The following is a 19,240-nucleotide window of genomic DNA, read 5'->3' as shown; positions in this document are numbered from 1 at the left end:
CAGCCTTCCAAGTAGCTGGAACTACAGGCGCTCACTACCATGCCCGGCTAATTTTTTTTAATTTATTTATTGTAGAGATGAGGTCTCACCAAGTTTCCCAGGTGGGTCTTGAACCCGCGGGCTTGGGCAATCCACTCACCTCAGCCTCCCAAAGGTGCGGGATTAGAGGCTGAGCCACCGAGCCCGGCTGAGTCTCTCCCATTTTACCTGACATTTCTCAGAACCAAGTTCATATGTACAGTATCTGGGCTAATGCCCAAAACAGGCCTGGGCTTTATTTTCAGGTGGTTCCCTGGTCACCATACCTCATTTGCAGTATATTCCACAAACTTTGGGCCCAGCCTTCCTTCCTCACACCACATGTCCAACCAATCAGCAAAGTATATCCAGAATGTGAGTGCCTTTCCCATCTTTCCTCATTCACATACTCATGAAGATCTCCCCCACCCTATCCAGATTCCTACAGGAAACTTCTAGTGAGAAGGAGCCAGGAACACCCTGCTAAATCTAAGTAAAAGCATATCCTTCCTCTGCCTAAAGTTCCCCAATGGTTTCCAAGCTCACTCAATGTGACAGTCAAAGTCCCTCAAGGTCTCTCCAAACTCATCTTATATTGGACACTAAACATCACTCACAATGACCTCCTTGTGGTCCTCAAACACTGCAGGCTGACCTTGAGGCCTTTGCACTTACCAGTCTTGCTGCCTGGAATAACTTCAGCTGTTTCCTCTTTCCTGCTTTATTTTTCTCCTCAGCATTTACCATGACCTAACCTACCCTAGATTTTAATAAATTACCTGGTTTAGTGACCTTTTTTTCTGAGTCAAAGTCTCACTCTGTTGCCTAGATTGGAGTACAGTGGCACACTCACAGACACCCCAGTGTTGACCTGTTGAGTTCAGGCAATCCTTCCGCCTAAGCCTTCCAAGTAGCCAGGAATACAGGCATACACTATCACGCCTGACTAATTTTTTGATATACTGTAGAGACGAGGTCTCACCAAGTTGCTGTGGATACTGCTGGTCTCGAACCCCTGGATTCAGTAATCCTCTTGCCTCGGCTTCCCAAAGTGCTGGGATTACAGGCTTGAGCCACCATGTCTTGTCAACCTTTTAAACAACATGTCAAGAGCACCTTGTTATCTGACCCAAAGCTGGAGCTATTCATGGTACACAATGACTCTCCTTTCCAGACCCCAGAAAGGCAAGGCCCAGAGAGCATCATCTCTCACAATACAGGCTCAGCCAAGCATGCAAAGCTCCAACATGGTGTGAGGGAAGGAAGGCCCTCCTTAACCTAGAAGGGCAGATGTCCCAGAAACAACCCCTCCTCACATATGTTCTCTCAGATCATCCATGCAACAGGTCTCCTTCACCTGGCTACTGGGCCTCCTCAGCTTTCCTCTCCTTGGATCACGTGATACAGTGGCAGTTCTCAGACCAGAATCCCCTAGAGGGCTCCTTAAAACACAAAATGCTAGGCTGCACCCCAAGTCTCTTCTGATTCTTAGGCAGGACCTGAGAATCTGCATCTTCAACAAGCTCCCAGGTAGTACTGATGCTTTTGGTCCTGGGACTCTGCTCTGAGAATCACGATACTGGGGAGCCCTCCAACAAGATAATTGCTCCAGCCGGGCTCAGTGGCTCAGCCTGTAATCCTGCGCTTTGGAAGGCTGAGATGAGTGGATTGCCTAAGCCTGCAGGTTCGAGACCCGCCTGGGCAACTTGGTAAGACCTCATCTATACAATGAATCAAAAAAATTAGCCGGGTGTGGTAGCATGCGCCTGTAGTTCCAGCTACTTGGAAGGCCGAGGCGGAAGGATCGCTGGAGCCCAGCAGGTTGAGGCTGCGGTGGCCGGAAGCAGCCACTGCACTCCAGTCTGGGTGATAGTGAGACTCCAACTCAAAAAAAAAAGATAATTGCTCCAGGTAGTAGTGGTCTGGGTATCAGGCTGGTGTGGGGAGGGGGAGACACGACTCATAGCACAGCACCCAAACATTAAGTTCTACCTGCAGTGAGCCTCCAGGTAGCCTCCAGTTAGGCTTCATGGAATTGCCATCACCTGTGGAAAGGTGATGGTGATGCACAATGTAAATGACGTGAGATTTGGTCAGTCTGAGTCAGGGATGCTCAGAAAGGGGAAAGGCAGCCTGCTCTGCAAATGGTCTTGCCAGCCTCCTACAAGGAGGCCATTTTGTCATGGATCACGTGTGGGTGTGTGCCACCTCCTGGTTTATCTTTGTCTTGTCAATCTATAGTTGCTTCAGTCTTTGGAACCTCACAGCAAATTAAGGGCATCCATAGGGAGTTAGCCAGAGGCTGTGCAGGGCCTGATCCTCCCCACAGGCCCTGGTGTATGTGGCACAGGAAGACAGCTGGCTTTAATTTGGCCACACACCGATGGTTCTCCATTGTGTGAACACAGGGCTTTCTAGTGCATGAGGATGGAGTGAAGAAAGGCAGAGGCAGGGTGGCCGGGGACCGCTGAAGCTGAGACATGATGCCCTGTGTCTACACAATGTGCAATTAGATTAGTGTCTGCAAGAATTCTGCCCTGTGATCCGACAGTGGCCAAGCCAAAGCCACAATGACTTCCCTGTTGGCTTATAAGGCGCTGGTTCCTTCCTCTCCTGTTTTTCTTTTATTATGTTTTATAGAAACTCTATTATAATGGCAACAGATCTCCTTTCACTGCTTGTATTTCATTTCAGGAGCTTGTAAGCACGTAAGGCTGAGATTTTTTAGAATTCCATCATTTGGTTGGGAATTCACTCCCTCCTTCCTCCCAAGACCTTGATCTTTTCCTCCCCAGGTAATGGATGGATAGGGATGGATGGCAGAGGCCTTGCTCGAGGACCTTATTCTATGAGGAAGAAAGTGGGCCGCATCTTGGGAGAACAAAGCTGTAGAGAGTATAGTCCTCCATGGATGTGTGTGTTGGAGCCGTGAGGGGCTACAAGGGTAATAGCCCACATGTTCCAGCCAAAGACCAATTTTTGACTTATGTAAACTCCCCTTGGACTTGACTTCAAAAAACATGTGTGCCCTACAGGAATGCCCACTACACATAAGCTCAGAGCAGGGGGGCAGGAGATGGGCTAACTCCCTGGCACACTTGGCCTGGGGCTTATGAGTCTGAAGGATTCTGGGAAGTAGAGGGTCCCAGAGCCCCACTCCTGGTGGCACTCATTTCCAAGGTGAGTGACACTCAGCTTGGCAGCATCTCTGCTGTGAGCCCTTCCACCACAAGACCCACATCCCCAGGACTCCTGTCTCTGCCCTGGCACCTCGGGCAGGGCTGGCACAGCCCAGTACCTGTCTTCTATCTGCCATGAGGCTACTTCCAATCCCCTAGTGAGAAAAGTCTTAGCTCCACTGGTAAACATTAAGCTTTCTCATCTTTCATGCCTCTTCGGGCAGCCTGTTGGATTCTGAAGAGCAGACAGATGACTCACCAGCCACGTTTCAACACTCTTGGAGGTCACAGAGCCTGGACAGCTCCCTGGCAAATTCTCAGTCTGACCTGTGACCCCCTTTATCACTTGCTGTCCAACCAGAATGAGCTCCCCAGAACACACTCCTTGGAGATCTAAAAAGTGGAATGATCTCACTGGTCACTGACCAGTGCAGAGTCCCTGAAGTCAGATGTGAGGGTCAGTTTTCAGTGCCAACTTGGCCAGGCTATAGCACCCACTGACTTAATCAAATACAAATTGAGGTGTTGCTGTACATCTTTTGTAGATGTAGTTAATGTCTACAGTCAGTTGACCTTCACTCAAGGAGACTGATTACTTTGGATAATGGTGGGCCTTTCTTAATCAACTGAAGGTCTTAAGAGCAAAAACTAAGGTTTCCCAGAGAGGAGGAAATTCTGCTCCAAGACTGTAATGACACACAGATTCATTAAATTCCTCCTGCGGAGAGCCTCCAGGCAGGCTTCATGGAATTGCTGTCACCTGTGGAAGGGTGATGGTGATGTACAATGTAAATTATCCAACACTTGGCTGGCCTGGACCAGGGATCCTCAGATAGAGGACACAGAAATCCTGCCCAGCTTCCCGCCTGCCAGTATTCCCTATAGATCTGCCAGCCTCCACAATTTCATGAGTGAATTCCCTCAAATAAATCTTTTAGAATATTAAACTATTCTATAGGTTATATTTCTCTGGAAAATCCCAGCTGGCACACTGAGCTCTGGGAAAGTGGGAATGAGCACTGTAATTTTCCCTTCTACAAAGAGGATTAATACCCGCAACTATCCTTTCCTCTCAGAACATGTTTGAGGGTGGGGGAAGAAGACACTTGGTGACTGGTGGGCATCCGTGTCATCACCAGATGCCACAAAGCTTGGGAGTTCTCTGAAGCCAACGTCCCTTCTCTCCCCCTCCTGGTTTCACACCAGGTCTGCCCTTTTCCACGAAAGAGGCACGTGGGCCCTGATCAAAGGCAGGCGGAGTCCATCTTGTTCTCTTCACGGACAGAACCTGCCAAACCGACATCATCATGAAATCACCAGAAAAGTGTGGAAGATGAGGAAGATGGTGTGATTGACTTCACATGGTATTCACCCACTGAAACTACATCACTGTTTGCTTCAAAAACTGGAACTGCATTTAAAGCCTATGATGGGAGCATTCTGGGCAATTCTGTGAGGTCTGAGAGAGGAAACTCTTAAAGTTCTCATTGTTCCCTTGCAAGAAAATGTCCAGTTTCCTTCAAAAGGATTTCATTTCCCAGAAAAAGACCCTCAAACCCAATACCAGCCTTTTCACCTGCCTGAAAAGAGAACCACCCCAGAACCTTCCCTAGCTGGGCTGAGGCGCTTGGGGAAAGCTATCCTCCTTTCTTGGGGACTGAAGTCCCTTGGCCGGGGCTCAGAGCTGCCCTGAAGCCCCATCCTGAGTCCCTGGGATAATACCACAGGCCAGAAAGGCCACCCCATGCCCAGCTAGGTGGGAGAGTAGACATCAGCTATGAAAGGGAATCAAAGTCCATGGAAGGAAAACAGTGGTTGTAATTCTCCCACAAACAGTATGCTTGTTTTATTTTATTTTTAATTCAGAAGTAACACAGTGAGAACAAGAGAAACTTTTATTTCTGTAATACTGGTCTCAGCTCCTCACTCAGGTTCCCTTCTGAGGCTTGCTAAATCCAGACCGGAATCCTTAATGGTGACCCTAGGCTGGGCTTCAAACTGTGGCCAGGGCACGGCTCATTTTGCTTATTATTTGTTGGAAATCACCTCCGTGCCCCTTTGCCTGACGTTCTCTCTCCCCTCTCCTCTCTCCCTTCTCTCTCTCTCTCTCTTTCATAATTCTTCCTTACACATATGCAGGTGTATTTAGTTTCGAAAGAAAGCTTCAGAACTGTGCTTAGTGTCTCCACCGTGACCATGCTGGCATGTATGGGATCATATGACTCCACCCAAAACAGAATTCATTCAGTGTTTCCAGGCTCAGTTCCACCAACTATTCCTCTACATAAACACTGTTGAATTTTTTATAACACGATTATACTGCATTCCTCTAAGTCTTAGAAATATGTATAGCTAATGATCAGCAGAAGCAATCTATCAAATGAATAGGGTGTATAGGTAAATATTTATATATAATCATAATCATTAACCTCCCATAACTTTGGTGTCCTGGACTTTATGACTGCATTTGCTACCCAAGTCCTTTCAGAACTCCAGGAATTAACCTCTTGATGAGATCTAGGATGGGCCTGCTTCAAATTCCACTTTAAAGGGTCTTTGTGGTAACAATGTTCAGTGTCAGAGCTAGTTTCCATTAAATTGACTTCTCAGAGTTGAGGAACATTAGAGTCGAGGAACATTCTGGCATCTCCTATCTGCCCAGCTAGCACTCCCAGCACTGTTGCTGACGTTTCCTCTAAGACACTGTGACTTGGCACCTTCATTAAGGCCACACTAGGAGTTGACGCAATGGTTTCCAGAGCTTATAAAACATGACACTTACAATAAACGTATTTAGCATTAAAGCATATATGTAACAAAAAGGCCCTATTATAGCTGCAACAGAGTGGAAAATGTTCAGGGTGTAAAGTCAAACACTCCTGGTCTGAATCCAAATTCTAATCCCCTTTCAGAAGGGATCTGGAATTACACATAAAACATCTGATCATAGGTCTCCTCGTCTATCAGAAGAGGACAAGCATTCTGCACAGGGACTCCTTGGAGAATGGACAGGTTATTGGATGTAAAAGGGCTTTGTACTAGTAAAGTTCTTTGTTTCTAATAAAGCACTGGAAAATGCGATCTATTCTTATGAATGTATGGTAAATTATGCAACATTTAAAAGAAATAATCTTTTCTTTGTCCTAATAGCTTATATTGCTTTTTCCTGAATAGATATGGGGTGTTATATAATTAAATATGTATACTTATATAATTAAATATAATTGGAGTACTATATAATTATATAATTGAAATTAATTTTACTTTTTAAAACTACATAGAATATTATGCTTTTGAGTGCCAAGGACATTCCTGCGTTTGATAATAACATTTTACATGTCAGCTGCATGTTCATGATAAACTCAGGAAAGCTAACAATTATGGGAGACACGGGAGCTTGGCTTTAAATGTACGTTAAGATGAGACAAAACAGCAGGCACTGAGAGAAGGGGCCAGCAGGAATTGAAGGGAGGGTGGGGGGTAGAGGGGTGAGGGTATACAAAATAGAGCCATTAGCAAATTCAAGTAACTTGGACATACGCTGCACTGCTTGGCCACTAGCTGACACTCTCCCTTTATAAAAACACACAAGACAGCATTATTTTCCAGGCACTAAAACCTCAGAATGAGTTCTGCCATATGTGGGCAAGGCCCCCCCTCCTACACAGCCCTCGTGCGTGGGAAATAGAATTGAACACCACATCTTCAAAGAGAGTTCTTGGTAAATATACTACTGATTTTACAGTCTCTATCCACGACACAAACCACTGGAGAACACATTTTCCCAGCATCGCTGTTCAGTGGCCTTACTTTCTGAAACAATCTTTGGAGAAGTGGGACTAACTCTCACTTTGCTTTTTCAAGGGACAGGGACACAGAGGTCAGGGAGGACCAGTGTCAGAGTCTCCTTACCTTGAGCCATTCACCTGGCTAGGGTTACATTCCATTTTGATGGTGACCCTGGCTGGGGGTTGAGACAGCCAGTCCTGCTGGGGAACGCGCGGGCTCATCTTGGAAGTCTGTCCATAGTCGCTGGAGGAGGATGCGGTCATCTCCGTCTTGGCCAGGTGTGGCGTTCCGTAGGCACACTCAAACAATGACTGGTCCTCACTCACAACCGATAGCGCTTCCTGAAGGCCCAAAGAAACACACACTCAGGACACGCTAAAGGACAGTCATATTTCAAAACGCTGTTGACTTCAGAGTCCTTTCCAACCGGGACCACATTTTAGGTGGTTTTTATGGTATCCATTTCTACCTTTCAGAAGAAAAAAAAAAAGTACCTTGTTTTTCTTTCCGCCAGACCGTAAGAGTTGGAAATGCCAGCCTAGAAAAACTTTTCTGCAGGTCTCGAGGCACCCCAGGCTTCACTGCAGCAGGGCAGATAATACCCACTTTAATCTCAACTCAAGGAAGTTGAATTTCAAAGGTCTTAGAAGACATCCAATTGCATGTGTCATTATTTGACAAATGCAATCTATAATTCGAGTAGACAGGGTACAGAGCAGCCATGAAGATTAAAATAAGAGAGGCAAAGGCAAACACCTAAGCATCTGGCAAAACTGCCACATTCCCAAGGGGTTTTTAGGAAGAGGCATTCAGAGGAAGGGAGAGGGAGAAATGGAGCACCAAAGGGCAGCCAAACAAAGATATGCATTTTTCCACTCTAAGACTTATGAGCTGAAATAGAGTTTCAACTGTGCTTCCATGATGGTGAACATCTGGATGATAAATGAACAATAACAACAAAAAGCTGTGAATTATCCAGATGCCTTCAAATACTGGGATGTTTAAAATATCTGGATCACTGGCTAGCTCTTTTTTCCCCCTTACGTTCTATTAATATCTAGGCTCTTTGCATGATTTAGTGAGAAGAAATAGCAATTTGTCATTGTGGGATCTCTTTTTTCTGTGGTTTTAAGTCAAACAAGTGGTTAGTCGAGGGCTGCGTTTATATGCTACAGCCAAATCAGCAAAGGCAAATTTGATTGAGAAATTTCAACTACTTGAGTGATGTATTGTGCAGCAACTACACAGAGCAACTATGAGACAATCAAATTTTGATTTTCTATAAGCAAAAAAAAATCAAAGCACTGTGGGACAGTTCGTTTTTATTTCAATTCTTTGGCATCCTCAGTATTGCTATCAACCAGTGAGAAGCGAATGTTGGTTGGGCCACAAAGGTGTTTTATTTTTTATTTTATTTTATTTTTAATGGAACTTTGTAGCCAGAGGCAGAGGAAGGTGAGGCTGGGGCTGTGCAGACATTCTAGTCCAAACTTCTCATCTCCAAATGAGAAATCTGAGATCCATAAAGGTCTAGTCCTAATCTTGAAATACCTGCCCAAGATCGACCAGGGAATTCGTGATGAAAATGACTTGCATCTTGTCACTTGTCCTTTCCTGCCCCCACATCCCTACAATGTCCTTCTGTCATTTTTTGGTTTGGGACATGCATTTAAATAAGTACTATCTTCTTGTGTTTTGAGTTGATCTGTAAATAAATAAGGATGCTCTCCAGTAGTAACAGAGCATTATGAAGCAGTCTTTCTGAAATGAAGACCTCCTTGCCTACCCAGAAGTATCAGAACCTTCAGGAAACAATCATTCCTCTCAATCCTGTGTATACTCTGCCCCTCTGTTCCCTACCTATACAGGGTGCAAGGCTTTTTCCTAGCTTCCCAAGTGCACAAACTTTTTTTGCCTGATGCACTGGCACTGTGGATTAGCCAGTAGGAAGAATACAAAGTAACATAGTGAATGCCTTGAGTCTCAGGGTGGTGGCCAGGTGTCTGCATCTATAATCCTTCACCTCGACTTCTTTAGAATTCCTAGAATTATAGTACTGTGACACCCTGGGAAAGACTAAGCCTGGAGTTTAAACAGTACTGCAAAATTAATAAAAGGATAAGTTGTGCCAGTCGCAGAACCAAACTCAGACACAATGGGAAAAAAGCATCTTGAATATGCAGCAAAGTCAAACACATCAGCAACAAAAATAATATGAGACAGCAGCACAGAAGCTGACAGCATGGAATCAGGCATGCTAGATATTAGGGAACCTGAATTGCATGGTTGTCTCTTCTGGTCACAATGGAGTGAACAGATATAAGGACTCTAAACTCACAGACGTGGTTTAGTCAGTACCAAAGACAATATAGTCACGCTAATGAATGAAGACAAAAAATTATAGCTTCTTAAATAATTTTTGCCAAACAGATACATTTTCCCATGGCAGCATTGGGTAGATGGCTTTAATGGGAAGTAAAACTGATGGCTGCTCCCTCTATCCTTCCTGGATCTGAGATCCAACCAAGGCTCGGAGGGGAATAACACACTATGTAATGTTAGCTTTGGCTCACTGAAGACAAGAAACATGAACAAGTATGTGATTTATATCAGGAATTGGCCAAAACAGGTTATATATAAGGGACAGGCTAAGTTTAAAATTAGAAACTTAAAAGAAAATGCCTGCCAGAACTACAAACAAGTGATACCTTTAAAATATTAAAGTATCCCCAAGATAATGTAAGAGATTTTTGCAAACAAAGCCAATGGCCAGATAAACGTAGTGTAAGATTAAATTTTAAAATGGACCACAACATTAGACCTAAAATGAGGCTTAAATGTGTGGTTTGTAGGGAGAGGAATCTGTTCTCACATCTGGCAAAGCATTATTTCAGCACATGGTTTCCTAAAGAAAGAAATCAAAGTTAATTGAGATCGATTTAGGAGGGGGAAAAAAACTTACAAATGCTAGAGATAAGGGAGGTACACATCTTTTCTTCATATCTTAAAATTCTTCCCAAAGTTAATATTGCAGAAAAATGAGAAAGGAGATACAATTCAGAACATCAAAAGCAACCACTCTGTTGCTTTTGTTCATTAGAAGAGAAAGATTCTAAAAACGAAGATAAACATATCAAAGGGGGGAAATAGAGTCCACATTTTGAAAAGACAGAGCAATCCAAAAATATGCCCAACATGATTCTGACTAAACAAAAATGGCTAAACAGCTAGAAATAAGTACAGCTCAGGAAAAGGAAACAAATGAATGAATACATAAAATCTCTCTCTCTCTCTCTCTCTCTCTCTCTCTCTCACACACACACACACACACACACACACACACACACACACACACACACACACAAAATAAGCCAATGTAGCACATTTTTAAAATCAAGAAGAATCACTAAAGTTAACTTAGAAAGTTCTTAGAAGAAAAGCAAGCTATAAACCCAAAGCGTTTCTTTGTTCCTCACTTGACTTAGCTATGGGCAGGTTTCATCATCACTTTGGCTAAAGTAGGAAAGACAAACGTTGCTGCCTAGGATTCTCTCTGCCTGGCAGCCCGGGGACTTCAAAGGGGAGAGAGGATCTAGCTTAGTAGGATTAAAACCAGAAAGGAGTGCTGAACACAGGCTGGTAACCAAGACCACATGGGTCCTTTAACTCCATCCCTGGATGAGACTTCCTGGCCTTGACTGACGATGTCCCTACTTCCCTGCTGCCTGGCTTCCTTTCTTTGTAGCATGGCGATCTCAGCCTACCTGCCTGCCTACCTGCTCAGGGCCTTGGCAGATGTCTTACATAACATGCATAGATTATTCTTTCAGAAACTTCTGCCAGACTCAGGGCTTGGGAACTGCTTTGGTTACTTTATAACAGAATTTTTTAAAAGTCAAAACCTGGCAGAAATGTGGCATAATAATTTAATATGCCTGCCTCTATGTTACTATAAAAAGACCTGAACTTTAGATCAGTGTTTGCCAGTGTGTGGGGGTGTGGTTTTTTTGTTTTTTCTGTAGCTCCAGGAGAGTTGGGATATTCCTATGTAGCATGTGGCAGCCTACCAAGGCCATTTTTAAAGAATTTATGAAAAACATATAATTCTAAGCAAATTGCCCCCCAAAAGTACTGCTGTGTTAGTACTACAGTATTTATTATTTCACTTAAATATTGAATACACCAACAACATATGAAGACCATTCCTCTGGATTTTGGTCACGGCACAACAGTTGACCTAAAGTTCCAGAAAGGCAGGGAGAACCCAACCAGATTATATTTCATAATGTAATACTAAAATGTGCACCTATTTTCCTTTTCTTCTTCCTTTATATATATATATGTATATATATATATATACACATATATATATATATTTTTTTTTTTTTAAAGATGTGGTGCACAATTTGGAATTAGGTATACAAGTGGACATTGTACAGGTAAAATTTGGGCCTCCTTTTGGTCCTTACTTTGCATGGTTTGCGATCAGGTATCCTTATTGATATTGTGTTCCTGTCTTCCCCCCACCTATTTCCAAGTAACTAAATTTGAGTTCAACAGAGTATCCAAAATATCTGGATTAAAAAACTAAAAAAGAAATAAAAAGGTTGAATGCATGTTGACATTTTCAGCAAATCATTTCAGAGATCCTGATGCCTTTTGTAACAGATGAATGCTTTGCAAGAACTCTTATATTTCACACAGAAGAGTTAGAAAACAAGGACCCAGATTTGCTTCTAATTTGTGATCCCCATACTTTATAAAAATATTACATTTTATTACATAAGGCAGAGAATCTATCATACTTAAATGCTTTTGAAAATCTGGGAGTGGTAAAGTGTTGAAACTAAGAAAATATTAAAGAATGATCATCTCTTTTTATAGCTTGAGCAAGCCAAGTCACCCAGAGAAATGGTCATTGCATGGTTTCAAAATTAGGAAGATAGCCAGAACTAGATCTCCAGAAAACCGAATTACCAACTCCATGTTCAATTTCCTCAAGTCTTATACACCATAATTATTTGATAATTATGAAAAACAAATGGAAAAACCAAGCAGAACAAGCAATTTAAGATCATGGTTTGTGCTTTTACAACAAATCTTAAAGAAGTCCTTACTACCAAAACACATTGTGGAGATCATCCACTTCAGAAAGTCAGTCGCGTTTTCAATCAATAGCCTACATTTTCCATTAGCGTACTCATCTCATTAGAATCCAGTACAACGCCTGTCCTTAAACTTCTCTTGCATATAACCAAGCAGAATTTGATAATTCATTTCACTCCCTACACTGTGATGAATACGATATCTTTTATCCACTTTCATAAACAGCTGATCTATTATATGATACACTAGATTACCTTGTTAAGCACTTTGCATACAATATTGTCTTAAATCTTATTTTGTTAAGTTTAAGATATACCACTTTTTATATTTTATCAACTATGGCATCTGGATATCTGTGGAATATCCTAGTCTATTGGTAGCATTTCTTCTCTCTGATGGGTAGATAAAATATAGGGACATTTTATAATCAATGACATCTTAAATTGTATGAAATGTGGTCATTTAATCCTTTCAAAAGTTCTATAAGGTCACCTGTCACTCTTGCCTACAGATGAGAAAGCAAGATTAGAGAAGATAAGTAACATCGACAGGGAGGACAAGATAGAAGCAGAGTTTATGTCTTGGAATGAAATCATTCCCTAAGGCTGAACACTGGTCACTAGCCTGATGTTACCAGATGGAAGTTGGATTCATGGAGGGCACATGATATAGAACTTTGTTGCCTGGTCTTGTCATGGCTATGAGAATAGTTATTTTCACAAATAATAGATGGAATCACCTAGAAAGAGAGGGGCTGGTAGAGGGAAGAGGTGGACGAAAGATGAAGGAACAAACATCTAGAATTCAGGATAAAATAAAGGATCAGGAGAATAAGTGGAGAATCTGTTGGAAACCAAGATGGAGGATGGAACTCTCTAAGAACAACATGTTCTTCCATGAGCCTAAGGGATGTGCAGCAATGGGTCCCAGATACATTTAATTATTTCTTATGTCATGGTTTTAATCAACAAAACTGTTCTTTCCTTTGGTTAACCAGATTATCCAGACCCAAAGACATGGCTGTGTATTGGCATGTGTTCATTGCAGGTGGATCTCTGTTTTTTCTTAACAAATAATACACAGGAAAAATAGGACAGGGAGGAACACCATTTATAAATGTGTGAGAGCCTGTGCCACTTTGGTAGCCTTTAATGGATGTCTGCAGGGCTAATGATATTGAAAAACTATTTATTAGGCTGTCTCAAGCTCTATTGTTTCTCTTTAAGGCAAAGCACACGCAGCAGATGCTTCTGGAAAGTCTAGTTCCTAGTTACATTTGGAGGAGGAAAAAGCAACACAAACAAGATAGACAACACACTTATAGAAAGTTCTACTCTGCCACCATCAGACAATGAAGACACGCCAGTCCTTCAGGAGTTTTTATTCTGAATGTATGTACTTTTGCAATTTTGACACAGCTGATATTTCATTAAATGAAAATATTCATCTGACTAGTGTGTCTTTTAATTGTAACACACACAAAAGGCCACACATTGTAAGTGATAGATGTTTCATCAAGCTGTGTGATCATTTTTGTCCCTCCTTGATACATATTTTTTATTTCTTAATTCTTCAGAGTAGAAAACATTAACATCATATATTAAATGCAACATATAGCTTTGCGTTCACGTTTTTCTAATTTAACACATTGCTATTTTAGTCCTTCAAAAGTATAAAAAATCTTGGATTAACCTCAAAGGAAAAATGTATGTAGGCAAACAAAGTTCATCTAAGGAACGTATTTCTCCAATATGGTATCGCTTCAGTGTCAAACAATTTTACAACTCGCAATACTGGCCCACTGCTGAAAGAATAAGACCCAGAACTAGTGTCCAAAAACATATGTACAAACATATATACAAATACGTGTACACACATACTCATATACATGCATCCATGCAAGCACACATACAAATATATATCTACACATGCATATATACATATATACACAGATACATACATACATATATACAAATACACACATATACATATATGTGTGCATGCAGATACACACACATACATACAGATATATATACATACTTAAATACAGATTATACATACATATATACAAATGCATGTATACAAATATACCATATATATGTGCAAATATCTTTTTTTTTTTTTTTGAGTTGGAGTCTCTGTCACCCAGACTGGAGTGCAGTGGCCGCTCCCGGCCTCCGCAGCCTCAATCTGCTGGGCTCCGGCGATCCTTCCACCTCAGCCTTCCAAGTAGCCGGAATTACAGGCATGCGCTACCATGCCCGGCTGATTTTTTGATTTATTGTAGAGATGAGGTCTCGCTGCCCAGGCGGGTCTCGAACCCGCGGGCTCAGGCAATCCACTCACCTCAGCCTCCCAAAGGCGCGGGATTACAGGCTGAGCCACCGAGCCCGGCTTATGTGCAAATATTAATAAATATATAGAGATAATAATAATAAGGAGAGATATGTAAGTCTCTCATTATCTTTATTAATAGAACACTTTAGAGGACTTTCACATATTGCTTATCTTTAATCATACCCACGAGGGCAAATGTTGCCTAAATAACCCAGAGACCTAACTCCTTCCCTTTTCTTCTCTTATTCCTTTCTCATCCTAGGAAGTGCTTTCTTCCCCTCAGCACATCTCTTTGGAACAGACTTAGATGGAGACTCATTCCCTCCAGACCTTTTTCAGTTGATTTTCCCTACTCTGAACTCCTTGGATTTCTCATAGACTCTGAGCAGGCCTAGCTGGTGCCAGTAATTCTCTTTGCTCACATGCTTTTCCTCTGGAGAAGTAGTATATTTTATTAAAATATAACATTTCCAGGGCAGGATCCTCTCTATGTGCTTTCCTAGCATCAAAATAGTTTCTTAACATCACACTTGTTGATGCTCATATTAACCATAAAACTAAGTCATGAAGTGATATTGCTGCCCCATCACAGTGCCAAAAATGAGTCCAAAAATGTCTATCACATCTGAATGAGCAGACACGTCTTTGTGAGATGGATAAACTGTACAGACAGTGCCCAGGTGTTACAGGGAGCCCATAGCCATTGGCAATACATCTACAATCATGTTACCATGGGGCCCATCATTGCAGGGTTTTACCTTAAATCCATGCAGACTTAAACTAGGAACTCCTTAAAGCTGGACAATCTAAGACAAAAATAAGGTTTACTAGAAAATAAGCTTTTCCAAATGAGGAGAGAGGCATTGAATCTGGGAAGTAGAAACCTCAGATATATTGTAAAATATCATTAAAAATTTTCAAAGAAAGAATCGTATGTCTAACTAATGAAAATGAGATTAAAATGAACCTTGGGAGATGAAGAAACCCATCAATATAATTTTAAAACAATTCTTTACTTTCTCAGTGATATGCAGAATGATCTTTGAATGTATTTGAAAGGAGAATGATCTGTGACTAGTTAGCCTGGCAAATGCCATTTAATCATTTAAGAATTACAATGTGCCTGTGATGGTAATAGCTTCTTTTCTCTCCTACAAAGAATCACTTTTTCCCCTAGCAGGCTTCTTTCCTTCTTTGAGGATGAACAAAAAGTGTAAAAACATGTGTGGAAACATCCTGTTTGTATGTTTTGGCTCTGCGTGAGTGCAAAAAATGCTATTACTATTCTTTCAGATCCTTCTAAGAGAGGGCTGTTCCTACTCCTGACATTCAGTGCTTGTTTTTGTTTTTCTAATCATTGTCATCAGATAATACTCAGAGAATATTCATCCAAACCCTTTCCCTTATTTCATCTGAGATGAAGAGATCATAGTTTTTTCACTTTTTATCATTAAACTTAGAATGAACATGGAGATGTATCAAAATGTAGAAGACACATTGGGAGAACACAGGACCACTGGATTTGGGATCGGAAGGCCTGAGACTGAAGCTGAACTCTGCTCTTGCTTTAGGCATCACCTTGGGTAAGTCCCTTAAGCCGGTCCTACATCAAGTCTGTGCTTTCTGGGAGCTTGTTAGAAATGCAGATTCTGAGACCCCAGCCTCGTCAAGTCAAATTTCAATTTATCATTCCCAAGTGAGCTGGGTGTGTGTTCAAGTTAAAGAAGTGATGCCTTGTTTTTTTTTTAGTTTCAATTTCTTCATCTCTAAAGGTGCTATTGATAAAGCTAGTCACCAAGCCACTTCTACCAAGATAGTTAAATGAGCCAAATGAGTTAGTGTATGTAAACGGTTTTATAAACCTTAATATTGTATTTAAATCACTATCACATTATAAACAGTAGATGTGATTGATTCAAAGTCTCCACACACCGTTTAAGGCAGAATTATTCATCTCTAGTCCTTTTATTCTAACAAATTACATACCAGGAAAATTACAGTCTCTTGTATGAAATGAGTCCCTTATTCTTTGTAAGTAGTAAATTTTAAAATCATATATTTGATTGACATGGGGAGAAGGGTAAGCTAGCATCTTTTATTTTTAGGGGCATATATGTCACTTTAGCTTCATGCAATTTAGCCTTTTAGGTCCCTGGTTTAGTTCCTTTGTGGATTTTCCATTGTAATTCTACATTACTTTGATGGTAATTAAATCAAAATTTTGTGCAGGAAAGGATGGATCTTGGTACATTTCCTGGCATGCTACTGGTGTTCTCTATATAACCAGCCAATGAATGAATGAATGCATATACTATGGTCTTATAATCTCAATTTTTTTCCTCACACAATAGCACAGGGTACATAGTTGATATTCCTCAAACTCCCAAAAAATAGTCTTCTCTTCCAGAATGCAAAATCCATAATGCTTTTAATTTTAACTTCCCCTAAAATTTTTGGGAGTTTTTGTTGAGTTTTCACAAGGAAGAGTTTTTAAGGCAGTCTTGCCAAGAAGCTCACAGGACCATTCTGCCCTTCTGATTTTTGACGTTTATAAGCCTAGGCTGGGATTCAGATGATTTGGGTTTTGAGATGCATGGAGGCCAAGCTCAAGGGATAACAACGGCATTTCTCTCTGTTGGAAAGGTCCTTTTCTGAACCAAGGGAGGGATGGTGCATCATTCTCGTCATTTCCAGAAGGAGCTCCTTGAAAAATACACAGCTTTATGCTTGGCCTTTTCAAAACACATATACACTAAAAATACAGCATGCCACGCATCTGGAATGTCTCATCCATGAATGTCTGACACATGGATTCATTGTTTTCAATAAAATTCCAGGAATTTTATTCATGAGAAAATTCTGGCACAATGGAAAACCCTGGCAAACACAAGATAGGAATAGCAGATGTCCTGGCCTCCACCCACAGTTCTGTCTCTGGCTCAGCTAATTTTCATCAGGTGTCTATCTTATGCTTTCAAACATTCAGTCCAAAACTTTCCATAAGAGGAGGGGTATGTTATAACAGCCTTAATTTTTTAAAGAATTGATGCAGTTCCCCCTCCCATGGGTGTGTCATAGCCAGATTCAACATGCAAGTGTCAGGATGGGCATGAGTAGCCCCAAGATTGCAAGTCCACTGGTTCTGGATCCAGTTGCCCACTGAACTCAGCCACTCTGTGCCCCTCGTGTCTTAGGACTTCAGTCTCCACATCTATTACCTAAGGGTCTGGTCTACTGATATTTTCTAAGGTTCCTTTTTGAACCAAAATGAAGCCAATTCTATGTAACCAGTAACATTCCCTTTTAGGCTGTGGCCATCCTGCAATCTCTACTTTCTCCATCTTTAAGCAGATAGGTAGATAAGGTAGAAATCTATCACATATAAAATTGCTACAATGCTTCTAGGTGTGTTGGTTAAATGATGACTGTAGGCTCTTTCCATGCTATTCCCAGATTTTAATTTCCCTTGACTTTGTAGATACATTTTTTGGTGATGATGCAGAAGCTAGTTAATGCCCTAAGAGATAGTTTAATGTTTTCAAGTGTGGTTAGGATCTAATCACCATGGGAACATGGTGGCTGTTCTACTCATAAAGCACCAATAATAATGGGCTCATGCCTATAATCCCAGCACTTTGGGAGGCTGAGGTGAGAGGATTGCCTAAGCCCACGGGTTCGAGACCAGCCTGGGCAAATTGGCAAGACTTCATTCATCTCTACAATAAATAAAAAAATTAGCCGGGCATGGTGGCGCATGCCTGTAGTTCCAGCTACTTGGAAGGCTGAGGCAGAAGGATCACTTGAGCCCAGTAGATTGAGGCTGCAGTGACTGTGAGTATGCCACTGCCCTCCAGTCTAGGTGATAGAGTGAGACTGCAACTCAAAAACAACAACAATAATAAAAAAAAACATGGTACTACCAACCAAGAGTCTTGCAGAAACTGGGACTCTTTGGCAGAGAGAGGAGCATATATGAAGACCCCACAATTCACATGATACTCCAGGGACCTCCTTCCTTTCCTTTCCATTCCATTCTCTTTTCTTTCCCCCCTCATCCTTGAATAATTTTTGGCATGGGTCACACACTGTATAAAGTAGACACAAACACAGACATTTTCTTTTTCTTACACACCAACTCTTAAATGGAGAGAGCTACTGTTCATCCACTGGAAGGGTCCAATCCCTGCCAAGCTCTTTCTTCAGCTTGGCGAGAGATGGTGCCTGCCTCACCGGGGCTGGGAGGCTAAGTCTGTGCTTTGCAGAAGATTTTCCAGTACATAAATCAACCCTGGTTGCTGCCCAGGAAGGAGGCAAAGCATCCGGGGTATCATAGCCCCTTGTTAATGCTATTCACTGAGCTTATTTTCTTCTATGATGTAGATGAGCACTGGGGTGGAACCCGTCATGGTAATATTTTTAATGTACCAACAAGTTGATTGCCAGTAAGGCTTGATTTTTATGACTCTAGGAGCACTGACCTCAACCTAGTACATCTGAGTTAGGAAAGAAATCTCTCCAACAATTTCAAACTATACTACATATCTGATATCTAACAAAGGTTCTCATGGTGTCTGGCTTGAACTCTTCTGTAAATATATCTACTTTGAAAGTCACACTACTCTTTACATATCTGTAGATTCATTCATACCCAAACCATTCTGACCTATAGAACAACCTGGAGGCTTGAAATCTTAATGATTTCTACACTAGGGTCTAACCTTCACTCAGTCTTTGGATTGCCACCATATTGGGGATTTCTTTACTTTTTTTTTTTGAGTTGGAGTCTCACTCTGTCGCCCAGACTGGAGTGC

General features: G+C 41.6%; 1 protein-coding gene across 5 annotated transcripts in view; it reads right to left on the bottom strand.

Annotated features, from left to right (window-relative positions):
* Positions 1 to 19,240, bottom strand: part of ERG (ERG, ETS transcription factor) — a 295,512-nt gene that overhangs the window by 63,129 nt on the left and 213,143 nt on the right. For 3 of the 5 annotated variants that reach the window (XM_008056777.2, XM_008056778.1, XM_021711713.1), the window contains one exon: positions 7,110 to 7,327. The exons of the other annotated variants lie outside the window; for them this stretch is intronic. In XM_008056777.2, the coding sequence (XP_008054968.1) occupies positions 7,110 to 7,327 (218 nt within the window). The remainder of the gene's footprint in view (positions 1 to 7,109; positions 7,328 to 19,240) is intronic. 5 annotated transcript variants of the gene reach the window in all.

The sequence above is a fragment of the Carlito syrichta genome, unplaced genomic scaffold (genome assembly GCF_000164805.1).
Source record: "Carlito syrichta isolate Samal-C Ts95f unplaced genomic scaffold, Tarsius_syrichta-2.0.1 Scaffold302518, whole genome shotgun sequence".
Taxonomy (NCBI): domain Eukaryota; kingdom Metazoa; phylum Chordata; class Mammalia; order Primates; family Tarsiidae; genus Carlito; species Carlito syrichta.
This window is presented reverse-complemented; position numbering and strand designations above follow the sequence as displayed.